The sequence below is a fragment of the Phalacrocorax aristotelis genome, chromosome 2 (assembly GCF_949628215.1).
Source record: "Phalacrocorax aristotelis chromosome 2, bGulAri2.1, whole genome shotgun sequence".
Classification (NCBI taxonomy): Eukaryota; Metazoa; Chordata; class Aves; order Suliformes; family Phalacrocoracidae; genus Phalacrocorax; species Phalacrocorax aristotelis.
The window spans coordinates 123,788,324-123,801,824 of record NC_134277.1 but is presented as its reverse complement, the minus strand read 5'-3'; the positions used below and the strand labels follow the sequence as shown (position 1 = coordinate 123,801,824).

The 13,501-nt window shown below is 36.7% G+C and overlaps 1 protein-coding gene across 10 annotated transcripts in view; it reads left to right on the top strand.

Annotated features, from left to right (window-relative positions):
• Positions 1-12,915, top strand: part of PCMTD1 (protein-L-isoaspartate (D-aspartate) O-methyltransferase domain containing 1) — a 48,562-nt gene extending 35,647 nt beyond the window's left edge. For 5 of the 10 annotated variants that reach the window (XM_075085012.1, XM_075085006.1, XM_075085004.1 and 2 more), the window contains 4 exons: positions 3,392-3,563; positions 4,124-4,144; positions 5,147-5,270; positions 10,231-12,915. In XM_075085012.1, the coding sequence (XP_074941113.1) occupies positions 3,510-3,563; positions 4,124-4,144; positions 5,147-5,270; positions 10,231-10,601 (570 nt within the window). In that variant the 5' untranslated portion in view covers positions 3,392-3,509 and the 3' untranslated portion in view covers positions 10,602-12,915. The remainder of the gene's footprint in view (positions 1-3,391; positions 3,564-4,123; positions 4,145-5,146; positions 5,271-10,230) is intronic. The other 5 variants (XM_075085010.1, XM_075085013.1, XM_075085008.1 and 2 more) reach the window with 1 other exon arrangement.
• Positions 12,916-13,501: the final 586 nt, after the last annotated feature.

Here is a 13,501-nt window from a genome sequence, read left to right as displayed (position 1 = left end):
GAACCTTTGTATTTAAGCTTTAGATAATCTCCTGATCAAATGATTGAGTCTTTGATACTTCAGTAAAACTGAACTTAACTTTGCTTATTATTAAAATTATTTGGGAAAGTTAATAGAAGAAATTCTCAAAGTCATACTTTAATCTTTAATGCATGATAAATACATGCATTTATCAGCTCTTTCTGATTCAGAGGCGCGTGTATCTTTTTGCCAAAATGGAATCAGCTGAAGATTCAGGGAGTGGGAAGAGAGTCTTGTTGCATCACTGGTGAGGTTCACTTCACATGGGAGTGTGGAGGAGCAAGGTTCACTGTTGTAGAATTTAACTAAGTTTGAAGCGTCTGTAATATTCTACTGCATGAACTCTGTATGCCTTTATTTCTGGTATTTTGTCACAGCTCATACCATAACACATGAAGCAGTTGGTTCTGTGGGAAGCACAAATGAAGAGGGCTGGCTTTTGAACTTGCATGTTGCCATGACCAGAGGCAGTTTATAACTTTTTCCTCCTGTTTCTTCTACTCGCTTTTATTAAACTTTCTGAGTAACACAAAACTACAAGTGGCAATTCTTGAACTGCCTATGCTTGAGTGGGCAGCTAGCATACCAGTGCCGGCCAGCTGGGTGTTACCGTTGCACAGCCAGGTGTGCTAAATCGACCCCCTTGTTTTTCATCTGACATGGACTAAAGAGATGTCTTCAGGAATTACACGTACCCTGGTCTCTACGGTGTGTAGGTTTGCTGTGGGAAATTAGCCTTTCAGGAAACTCCTGCTGTTGATGAATTGGGTTGAAACTAGCTGAAGCTATGTGGGGGAGGAAGGTATTTTTTGAAGTAAATGGACTAACAGATAACTAGCTGTTTTGGTCATAAGCCTTGTGTCTCCACAAAACTGTGCTAATAACGTAGCGCACAGTCCAGCCAATTGGAAGTGTTTGTAGACAGAGTTGATCTCTAGTGCTTAACCCATCTCATTCTTAAAGGTGTGATAGGAAGTTGCTCTGTGTCTTCCTTTGCACTTCGTGCCCTTGTGGTTGCAAACTGTGGAGCTAAATGAGAAATTCTCTTCAGCTTTATTTTATTTGTAAGACCTCTGTGGATTTTCATTCACAGCTCACGTATATAGTATTTTGTGTCTGGGGAGTGTTCTGTATGTTTTTGTTTTGTGGGCTTCTGTTTTGTCTTGTATTTTTGCTTCCCTGGAGAGTGTGGTGTTCCTCTGTTTTAAGAGGGTGTGACCAGTGGCTTCATGAGCTTTAGGGTGGTTTCTAGTAAAGGAAACAGTTCAGGAGTATCTGGTAATAAGCTTGCCAGCTTTCAGAGGAGCATTCTGAGAAGGTCAGAAATCATGAAGGTTGCCAGAGTAGGCAGGCAGGCTGTCTTCGTTTTTCTAAAACTAACCAGGGACTGCCTCAAGATTTGAAACTGCATTTTAGAAAAGTACCATAATCTCTCTCTTTCTCCCTGCTCCCACCCCCCTTCCTCTTGTACTTCTGAAGCCCACAAAGGTACTTCCATTCAGACTTTCAAATTAAATCAATATGGTGATGCTTGACTTAAACTGTAGGCAACCTGAAATAAAAACTATAGCATGAACTGCCTGATTGACCTTCACTGAATGTAGAAAAATACATGATAGCCCAAGTTCTTATGAAATGAGATCACTTCTTCAGTGGTGTGATCAGCGCCTTGGGTTTCATATCCTTCCCAGTATTTAACCTTGCCTAATATATTTCTAGATCTTTCTGTGTTAATCTGAAGTTATTTCAACCACGGTTCAGGCTGGGCTAGCTGCCGAGTTGTGTGCAACAAGGCAGTCATTCCCAACTCCCCCTCCCTTTCCCTTTTTTCTTTTTAGTCTACCAGTGTTGTTTGTGGCTTTCAGTTTTTCCTCTGGATTTGGGTGAGGAAACATCATTATGGATTGTTGGCCACGTATAGCACATGAGCTGTGCAGTAGTTGTTAAAGGATTCTCGGGTCTGCTTGTGATCAAAGAAGGGAGCATTGCATTATTTTCAAGATCAAGCATCCCATCTTGGGGGAAAAAAGTATACTTCAAGCAAAAACTTAAGTTTAATAGAATTCTGATTTGTTAATGGCAGTGCTGTAGATAGGAAAGTCAGCCAACCCTTATAGGCAGCATCCCTAAGCACTGAAAGTTGCCAAGCTTCGCTGTAACTGAAGGAATATTGGTTTGAATGTTGTCAGGTGTTGTACTGGGATTTGCTACTGCTAGCCAAGTGAAAAAAAGAATTCTTTTCCAATGACAGTCAGCTGTGAAGTTTATAAAAAGGCTGGATGTATTTGAAGAAGTTTTTAGAAAAAAAGAATTCCTTCTGGATGAAGTTTGAGATGCATTGGATTTTAATACTGCCAGATGAATTTTATGAACTATTTCATGCACCAACAAGATGTTAGGTTTTACTTAATACTTTTTTCAAAGGAAACCATACATCCTCTCTATAATCAACTGTGTAACCTCTCTTCTTAACTTGAAAGTGTTTGGAGAAAACATAAAGTTACTTGCTGAAGGAATTTTTTTACAAAAAAGGTAATCTACATTTATTATGGCGTCAACAGCTGAAGCACTAAGGTGCTGCAGAGATTTGAAAAATGTCAGAAAATATCAATGTAATGGAGAATCTATGCAGCTTTGGCAATAAAGCTCTAGTCTGTATGTCTTTCCTTCGGCATTTCATGCAGTCATGGACTACATACAGTCCCTGCAACTTCTGTTATAAATGTAGATCCACTTAAAAGCAGTTGTATAATTTTAATCTGCTGATGAGAATTAGAACAGATGCTTCTGAGATAATGAATTTTTTTTCCCTTGCTTTATGTGTGGTCAAAAAATTGACAGACTCTTCCATTAAATTTATTTTTTGGGAAAAGTGGATTGAGCTCAAGGTGGAAAATTGGGAGGTAGTGGAAAACGAGTCTTTTAAAAGCCTAATTTTAAAAAACTTGGATGGGGGGTATTAGGAAATTAACTGCTCTAATATTTATTCAACAGCCTGGATATCACACATTGATAAGTATGCTTATTTAAAGGCACTTCCACTGTATGGCTTGTAAGGTTTCTTTAGACAAATCTATTTGCTTGTAGTTAGAAGGTCTGATGCTTTGAGGCCTTCTCGGTTTTGCGTAATACGTAATTATAATTGCTTATGTATTTTTCTTTGGTCCCTGATGCAGCAGAAAAAAACCAGATTATTTTTGAAGTAGTATTGCCATAATACAGACTTTTAAACTATAGATGCTAATGTTTTTTCACTACATAAGCAAAGTTATGAAAATTATTTTTCTGTCTTTATCTGGACTGGCTTTTATTAAAAATACTAATTTGGAATGTGTGTCCTCTGTTTTGTTTTTTTTCTTCTTCCCCTTAGATTTGAGTTCTGTGAACCTGCCTTTGTGGTTGGTAATTGTTTGGAAATAGCCTCAGACAGTCATCAATATGACCGGATTTACTGTGGAGCTGGAGTCCAGAAAGACCATGAAAACTACATGAAAATTTTATTGAAAGTTGGAGGCATTTTAGTAATGCCTATAGAAGATCAGGTGACTTAGTGACAATTTCCCCTTTTTATCTTTTAGTATGCGAAATATATAATTTAAGGAATGCTTTTAAATGTATATTTGACTAAGTTAATGTTCAGCTAATGATACCTTGATTTAGTGTTTTGCTGTAGTTAAGCAGATATTAGTCTTTTCAATGAAGTCTTGAAGTTTTTTCCCTTAAGCTTGTAGGAAAGCATCAGTATCCTGCTTCCATCAGTCTGTGGCAAAACTGTGTCTTCGGTGAAACCAGAACTCCATTCATAGTATTTTCAGTGTATTATACCAGTCCCAGCACTGCTTTGAATTCTCCTGCCACACAGACATTTTCAGTCAGTACTTCAAAACAAAGAAACCACCCTCTAAATGAAGAGATTTTATTTCAGAGAAATATCAAATAGTTATGATTAGTGGGACATAGTAAGGGGAGGAGAAAACTGAAGGAAAAATATTACTTACTTCCAGCAGTTTTCAATGTTGCTTTTCCATGTTAGATTAAATGTTTTTCAGACAGGTGTATTATTTTAATAATACTTAGTACTTTTATCACTTTTCATCCTTAGATCTCAAAAGGCTTTACAAAGGTAAGTATTATGCTCCCTGTTTTACTAATAGGGAAATTGAGAAAGACAGATTATGTAATTTAAATTGATGTCCTCCTAAATATAATTACTAAAATGCTTGTTGGCAAACATGCTAGTTACTTTATCTTCCAGAAACAATTATCACATTATGTGTCTGCTTTCTCAAAATACCAAAGTGATTTAAATTTAAGCCTAGCCTGCATGATTCATTTCCATAAATAATTTTTTTAGTATTTAGTGGAGTAAAATACTGTCAGCTGAAATTGATGGAATCCAACTTAAAAGTAGTCATGATTCAAAAGCAAAACTAAAACTGTGAATATTTCTACCTTATATACAAATGGTTAGGGGGCTAGACCATGTAAAAGTATAAGGAGCAGCTGAAAGATCTGGGTTAATCTAGCCTGCAAAGAAACAACTAAGGGAACATTTAATTCCTGACTTGGCTTCCTAAATGGGTGGAGAACTTACCTAGGAGACAGGAGTCCGATTCTCCTTGCAGGTGCACAGCAAACTGAAAGGAGAATGTTACAAATGGCAGCAAGGGGGCATTCTGCCTACATATAGGGGAAGAAAGTCTTAATGAGAGTGGTTGCACAATACAGCATGTTGCCTAGTCAGGTTGGGAAATCTCAGTCCTAGGAGATCTTACAATTCATCAGAAAAGTGCCTGATTTAACTCTGAAGTTGGTCTTGTTCAAGCAGGGGGGTTAGGACTTCAGAGGTTACTGTGATCTTTTGGAAAAATTAGAAAAAGCAAAACTTACCTTGGGCCTTAATTTTCCAGCTGTACCTCTTCCCATTGCTAAGGAGCCTTATTCAGTACTTCAGTGACCAAGTGATATTTCGAGGAATAATAAAGTCCTTTCTGTTCATTAAACAACCTTTATAAATTAATTTTGAAGCAAATCAAAATAGCAGTGTGTTTGAACACAAATCTGAAGAGTATTGAGTATGACGAAACTGTGACCACCGATTTATTTTGGTTTTGTTTTTATGCAGCTAACACAAATTTTGAGAACGGGACAGAACACATGGGAAAGTAAAAACATCCTTGCTGTTTCATTTGCTCCACTAGTGCAACCAAACAGAAATGACAATGGCAAACATGATACTGTGGGACTGCGTAAGTGTCACTTGTGCTCGCTCCCTTTGGCTTGATGGGTTGTTACAGTGCCTGGTGGTGGTAGTCTGGAAGTGGGGAGGCCATGCTTTGCAGACATAATATGATAGAACAGGAATGTAGAGTTCAGCAAAGCAGTAGCTCACTGATGTGTTTTTGTGCTCCTGGCTCATGTTCTGTGTTGCTAAACAATTAATATTCTGAATTAAAATGATACAGTGTTTCCAGCTTCTTTTTCCAGACATCTTTTCCTTTTAGGTTCAGCTTCTCTCTTTCTAGCAAGGTATAGATAAAATAGCAAGCTAATATTAGATCTGTCAGGAGTGCTAACTTTCTGATGGTCTCCTAGAGAAAATATTTATTATCTTCCCCCTGAAATGGAAGGAACAGGCCTAAACTGCAGCTGTGGTACTGTAGGATATTAATAGCTGAGTGTGCTTGTGTCTGCCTGCAACTGACATGGTCACGCCTAGCTATTGTTTAGTAGTCATTGGGGTTGTGTTTCTAGCTGCAATGTTTTGAATTAGCTTAGTAAAGGCGTTTAGAAAGTCTCTGAAAGTAATCCGTTGCCAAGGTGCTGAGATACCATGATAAGGGGAAGGGGAAGAAAGTTGTGGAGAAAAGTGTAGAGTTGAAATTTTCTGTTGAAGTAGTCAGTGCTAGGAGTAGAGCTTCAGCAAGATGTGGGGATTTAAAGCCAACAAAGAGTCCATAAGATAACAGCTTTTCTCTCCTGGTTTGTTTTTTTTTCCTGTTAACAAAAAGGAATTAATCCCCCTGGCATCCTCTTAATATGTTTCTTGCCTCTGTTGTCCAAAAAGCAAATTTGTTGCCTGGTGTTCAATGAGTCAATAATCACACACATGAGAGACATTGCTTATTTATTTCAGAGTTGCGCAAGCCTGGGTGCTCAGTGGTTTCCCACAAACCAAGCACACCAGGTCAAAATCGCAGTAGGTATTTGTACAGTTAAATGTGTTAGTGACACATAATATTCATGCCCCCCAGCTAGTCATTGGTTAGTTTCTTTCTCACTTTATCTTAAAGGTACAGCTTCTTTTAAATGTAGTATTCATGCTCAGAGAGTATGGGGCTTATTTGAGTAGAGGGCTTTCTGACCTATAGGCATGATTTTTAGTATTATAATGAGGATAGTCCACCCAAAGGACACTTAGTTCTTACCAAGTTGGCAACATACATAAAACATCCTGATCAGTTGTTCTCATTTTAGGTCTAATTGCCCTGGGATGTCCTTGGTTAAATGATACTGACTTTGTACTTTATCACCTGACTGAGGCGGGAGTTTTCCCTTTTATCAGTTTCAGTCCTTCTCCAAGAACACTGAATGTCTGTTCTTCTAATCAGAGATGATTAAGTGTCCTGTACTTACTAGCTTACATATACAAAGAACATCTTGGCCTAATACAACATTAGCTAAGTTTCTTGAACACCTCCATGCACATTTCTTAACTATGAAACAGGTATAAACCCTTCAGGAGTCCAGGATGTCCTGTCATTGCATTGCCTATAACTTCTGATCTGGCTACTAATTTTGAGAGTGTGTGTGAGTTTGCCGAGGATAGTTCCTTACCATAGTTATCTTTGCTTTTTTTTTTCCTTCAAAGTATAGATGATCCTTTCCTCTATGTAATAAGTTCTTTTGCAGAAACAATCCATTTTCGTTCCTTTAACACTCGCTTTTTGGGATTCTAGAAGCAATTTCGTGAAATTAACTTGGAATCATAGAGTAGTCTGGGCTGGAAGGGACCTTTAGAGGTCATCTAGTCCAACTCCCCCTGCAGTGAGCAGGGACATCTTCAACTAGATCAGGTTGCTTAGAGCCCAGTCCAACCTGAACTTGAATGTTTCCAGGGATGGGGCATCTACCACGTCCCTGGGAAACCTGTGCCAGTGTTTTACCACCCTCATTTTAAAAAATTTCTTATATCTAATCTGAATCTACCCACTTCTAGTTTAAAACCATTACCCCATGCCCTCTTGCCTGTAATAATTTCAAAATGACTCTTCAGTGAGAAGAGGAAAATTACATGCAGATGTGCTACTAAGTTGGCACTATTTGAAAGAAAAACGACACATTAGGGCCTTGAAGTTGCACCATAAAATGAAATCAGTAAGGTATGCTTTTTCCCCCTGCTCAGGCTGGTCTAGTTTTATCATGAAGCTTAAAAAAAAAAAAGTAATGATCTGAAGCTCAAGAAATAAAATTTCTAGCTAATTCCTTTTTTACAGTAACGTCTATTTGTTTCAAATCCACACACCTATGAATTATCTTAAAAGTTCAGAGTAGTCTAGTAAACATTATCCTTCTGTAAACTTCAACCAGAAATTGCAGATATCACTACTAAGTAAATATGGAGTCTGAGCCATACTTTGGGCAACCCTTGAATGACTTCCGACACACAGGTAATGTTACACACAGACTACAGGTACAACCCCCATATTTACATAGGGCTTAGTAAAATGTCTTATCAGCCAGTCATTCTTGAAGTAGAATCTTTTTCTCATGGAAGACTAGAGGTGTTGCTAAAAGGAATATTTTACCAACTTAGTTGTCGGTTAGGACACAGTTTAGTGCTGCTAGACTTGAAGAAGTCGACATAAACCATCAAAAAACTGCATTATTATCCTCTTAAAAAACAAATATCCTTAATGTGAATAGTTTGATTAATCCTTTCAGGAGAGAAGCTAAGGCAGACTGGCAGTAAATCACATCCAGATTCTTATGTAATATGTAAATTATTTAAGATGGCTTGTTCAATACCAGAGTGGTTATACCTGTGTGGCAAGTTGCAAGCAAGGATGAACTCTGTCTTTGGGTGTACTGCAAGCTGCCTGATAACAGTCAAGCACCACTAGCATTGGTAAAGTAATTATTTTGCATCTCAAAGTTTTACATTTGAGCAGGTTATTAACATGGCTGTATAGCTTCATGCTTCACTTAGCGTGGGAAGTAAACCTACGTTGACCCACAGTATACTGTATATTGTAAAAAGTCTGTCTGATCATGAGCCCAGTACATCGCTGTTCAGTCACAATAATAGATTTTTTTACTGAAGTGCAATTTTCTTTTTTATTTAATTGTAATGAAGGAGAAAAGATGAGACTTCTTAGGTTCAGTTAAATTTTACTGTATTTTTGAGTTTGGTTACCCTCAAATGTAATTTTTAAATATTAAGCAAGTTTGAGAAGAGTTATATTTCTTGGTGTCCTTCTGAGTAGTTCTGTATTTAAACAGATTTTATATTACCTGCATAGGAAAGCTTTCTGAGCGTCTCACTGTAGGACTTCGTTAACTATCCTTCCTACCTATCAAGCATTTTTTTTCTTTCTCTTTTTTCTTTTTTTCTTTTTTATTTTTTTTGGTTAATACAGCAAGTCGGAAGCTTTCTGAAATCTCATTTTCTTTATGCTGTGTGTGTGTCTGGGATTTCTGAACAGAAGTGCAAGAGCTTTAGGCCTTGACTTCCTTTATGTAGTATGAATTGTTGGTAGTTCCCAGTTACAGCTTATGATCTGGGATGTGTGCATGAGGAGCTTACTTCGTCTTTAAACCTTTTAGATGCTGTTGTCTTCAAAATGAAATAGAATATAATCAGTCATAACTAGTACTGAAAATGGTTGTTTTATATTATCTTACAGGATAAAAAAGCTGCTTTTACACTTTTTCAGGATGCAGTGTTTCAAAACTTTGTTCCACTCTCTTCTGAAGGAATTTTTTTTTCCTTCTGATTTTAAGAAGTCTCTCTTACACAGCTATGTTTACGGCATGAATACCTGCTAGTCCATTACTTCAGCTTAATGTACCTTGTGCTTGCATTTACTATGATTGGCATACAATCTGCAATTTGTTTAGCCCAGATCTTACAAATGTGCTTTGGATGGTTAGATAGGGTTTTGTTCTTGAATTTCAAGTTTGTTTCATATTAAACAAGTGGGGCTTGGGTGGGGGGTTTTTGGTGTGGGTTTTTTTTTTATAAATTTCTGTTGATATTAGCTGAAATCAGTATTGCCAGTCATAAAGGTCCTTTCTGTCTCAAATATGAGTAACTAGCATGCAACTGAAGTCAGTGTATAAAACAATAGATTTTGTTTGAAATACATTGAGTATTTTTTAAGCTGAATGCAATATTGGAAGTGTAATTATCAAAATTATTTCTTCACTAACTTTTTCTGTGCTGTAGTCCCCATGAATTTTATGCTACTTCGTACAGGAGGAAAAATGACAAGCAAGAAAGTTGAACAGGCTGCAGTTGTGCTTGGTTGTGCTTGTTTTTTGGTTTTGTTTTTCTTGGAATTAGCCAACTGTAGCTCATCTAGGGCAGGCATCCAACAGCCCAGCAACACTTAGTCATCCCCTACCTGTCTGTCATTGGAAAATATGTGACTTTTGCCTTTTTGTTACTTGCTTCTTTTTCTTTGGGACTTCAGTAATTTTGATTCCTTTTCTACTGCGAAGATACGGGTGACTTACCTGGTAGGTCAGCTGTGAAGCTGACATGATCCTCCCTTATCAGTTAGGTTCAGTAGGAACTAGGGGAAAGCATAGTGAGTAGAATAAGGAGGCAGAAAAAAGGCACTTGCCTAAACAAATGTGGCATAGGGGTAGAAACTGTTTCCTAGCAGCAGGATCTTAAAACAGTGCCAGCAGTAGGTCCCAAGACTTCCCAGGTGTTAAGAGGTGACAGTATTTGTTGTATACTTTCTTACATTTATTAAAATAATCTGTTCATCCTTTCAACTTCTCTTGCACATCTCTCAAAAGACCTCTTATTTTCTTGGACTGTGCCACAAGGTTTGTGAGGGTGGCTCTACCTTCCCTTGTTTCACTTGCATGTTGAATCATGTATTAAAATTCCAACTGTTCTTGAACGTCAGCCTCGCACCTAATTTTTTTGCTAGCGGGAAAGCTCACTTATTATAACTTAATTTTCTTTCGTTTTAGCTCCATGTGCTGTTAGGAATCTCCAGGACCTAGCTCGAATATATATCAGACGCACCCTCAGAAACTTCATAAATGAGGAGATGAAAGCCAAGGGTATTGCTCAGAAGGCTCCTCCGAAACGAAAACGCAGGAGATGTCGTAGACGCAGGATTAACACCTACGTGTTTGTTGGTAATCAGCTCATTCCTCAGCCTCTAGATAGTGAAGAAGATGAAAGAATGGAAGATGATAACAAAGAGGAGGAGGATAAAGATCACAGTGAGGCCCTGAAGCCAGAAGAGCCTCCTCGAAATCTCTTGAGAGAGAAAATTATGAGTCTACCATTACCTGAATCTTTAAAAGCATACTTGACCTATTACAGAGAGAAGTAACTTGTTTTAAGTAGAAGTAATGCCTACTGATAGTTCCTTTATTCTTGAAAATGTAGCATTTATTAAGAAGTAGGTGGACAAATTATTACTAGTCTTTCATCAAGACTGAAGTACAGCGATAAATCGTAACTTGTTTCTATCTTGTCTTTGCTACAAGGAAGACTTGCATTCAACAGTATAATCCCTTTTTAAAAATCTATTTTTCTTTAAATTTTGAAAATGCTGTTTTAACTCTGATAGAAATATATATATTCCATTATGCAGCACTAATCAATATTTTGCATGGTAAGTCTCTTTTGATCCCTAACAGATTTGTATTGATAAAAGGATGAGTGAAATTTTATATATGCTAAATAATTGTTAAACTTGTGCATCTGACTTGATAAGCAATTTGTCTGTATTTATTATTATTAGGGGAACATTTTAAACATGCAGACCCTTATCCTCTAATGTCAGAATCAGACCCTTTTAAAGTTTATTTTACTATGGCTTTGTTGCAATCATTATTACTATGTTGGTATAGATGTATTCCAACAACACAAGTGCAATAAATGTATACAGACACTGAATGAGCTGGCTTTAATGAAATACGAAAATACAAGTTCTGAAATGTCAGATGACCCTGCTACTTCTGCATTTATATCTTTTGCCAAAAGATCTTGAGAAAAGTAACAGCTTCTCTCAGAGCCTTAAAGAAACATCATACTGAATAAGAAGCAAAGCGATGCTTACTTCAGCTCTGCTTATATTTAACTCCATTCTACACTTTCAGTACTTTTAACTAGAGGCACTTCCTCATTTGTGGGAAGTTTAGGGCAGTGCATTTTGTTTATTTCTACAGCTCACAGCATTGAGTCAAAATGTTTGGTAATACGAGTTTGTGATTTAAATATCAGTCATCTATATTTACTGCTTTTAAGTAGAGGTAGAATTTCAACAAAGTTTAGTTTGTATTGCCTACTGGGATAGCTATAATAGTAAAAGTTAGAATTTGTTCAGCAAATGCACTTTAGTAAGTGAATTTTATACTTAACATGCATCTCCAAGAAGGTAGACTTGTGCTAGCCTATATTTTGTTTCTGAGCATGGCTCTTACCACAAAAATATTTATAAAATCATATGCATCTTTTGGAAACCTAAGAGTAGCAGTGCAAGTGTGGGGACCCACAACAGTGCTGACTGAAATCTTTCTATGATTTTTCCTCTTCTAGTTGTGAAGTTACTTGCATTTCTCATTTTTAATTTTGCTTTTACCATCTTAATTTCTTCATTCTCTGTTGTAACATAACCATGAGGGAAAGCAGTTTATTAAGAACTTGGCATGATACGCATTAAAAGCCACAATCATTGGAAACATCTGCCTGTTGGACCCAGTGAAAAACATTCCTCTTGAAATACCCTGCACAATACATTTTGTAATATTGGTAAGATTTTTTTTTTTTCTGTGTAATAACAATGAATCAAAATAATCATATCTTTCTAAAACAGTAAATGTTCCCAGTCCAAGTATTCATAACCAGCCAATATTCATGTGGTCTAACAATCCAATATTGACTTCAAAGTAGATAAGCATTTTGTTGCATCTGAGAAGGAAGATAATACGTAATTCCATGACACTGACTCTTTATGGTGCATTTAATGCTTTAGTCCCTGGGTTTTTAAAGCACATCATAGTAATGTTTAAGTGGAACTTCATGAAGGCCTGTTGTACCAGCATGTGGAGTTACTTTCCGCAATATATTTACAGTATAAGTAAACAAAACTATTTGAAGTAAGTATTCTGACTTTATTTTAAAAGCGGGAAAAACTAATAAGAAATAGTTTTCCAAAGTAATAATACTAATAAAGTAACTGTGATGCTTCAGCTATAAAAATTGAACATAATCTTGTTTTAAATGGATTGTTTTAGATGGAGTTTAAATAATCTGAAGTTTGAGATGTTTTTTGTCTCTCCTTTTTTTGGAATCTGCATCCAAAAGCTCAAGAGTATGAGATTAGTAAATATTACTTAAACAATTTTAAGGACTTTATACAGGATGCTTTTGGAGAACAAATTTCTGCATTCTTTCACGCCTGTATACTTGGATAAATGGACAGCGGATGACTTGTCATGATTCTCCAGTATGTAAGTTTTTTTTTTGGAGTCACTGAAAGAGAATGTTTCTTCTGTGTTTTATATGTGGATTTATTTTCACTCTTGAATTTATATTTACTTAAATAAAAAGGTAGAAACGCAAAATGAATTAAAACTTAATTTTTGCCATCTCAGTTGATGATGGGGACATTGTTGCAATAAAATGGTTTTTTGGTGGTTTCTGCTTGCTTGAATTTCTGTGTTTCTGTGCAAGTATTTTCATTTATTTGGAAATTCAGATACCAGTTTGTTCATAGTTACGCCAGTAACTTCTTAATAAAGGCCATTCTTGAATTTCAGAAGTAGAGCAATACACCTTCTTGCTAAATTTCAAGTTTTTGCCAAAGTTGGAAGATTTATAATACAGGAAAGCTATTTTGGACCCAGCACTTACTTTTGAAGCACTCATGTGGAGAGTTAGTTTCTTCTGGATAGCCCAGAAGCTTTACTTGAGCTAAATGCTCAAGAACAGTTTTGTGGGGTTTTTTTTTTTTTGTTTCTAAATACTGACATTGTTTTCATCCTCAACAGAGCAACTATCTAGGTCAGAATAAATAAGGAAAACTTTTGTGGTAAGAATAGCAAGTGGTGAGCAACTAGTGAGTCACACTTCCTATTGAAACCCCCTTTTGATGCAGCCTTTTTTTGTTAGCAGTTAAAGGAAAAATAAAAGGTGGGTAGGCTAAGCTGACTAGCAATACTGTAATTGTGGTCAGTGTAAGGAAGGATGTCATGAGTTGGAACTTCCAGGGGTTTTTATCTTTTG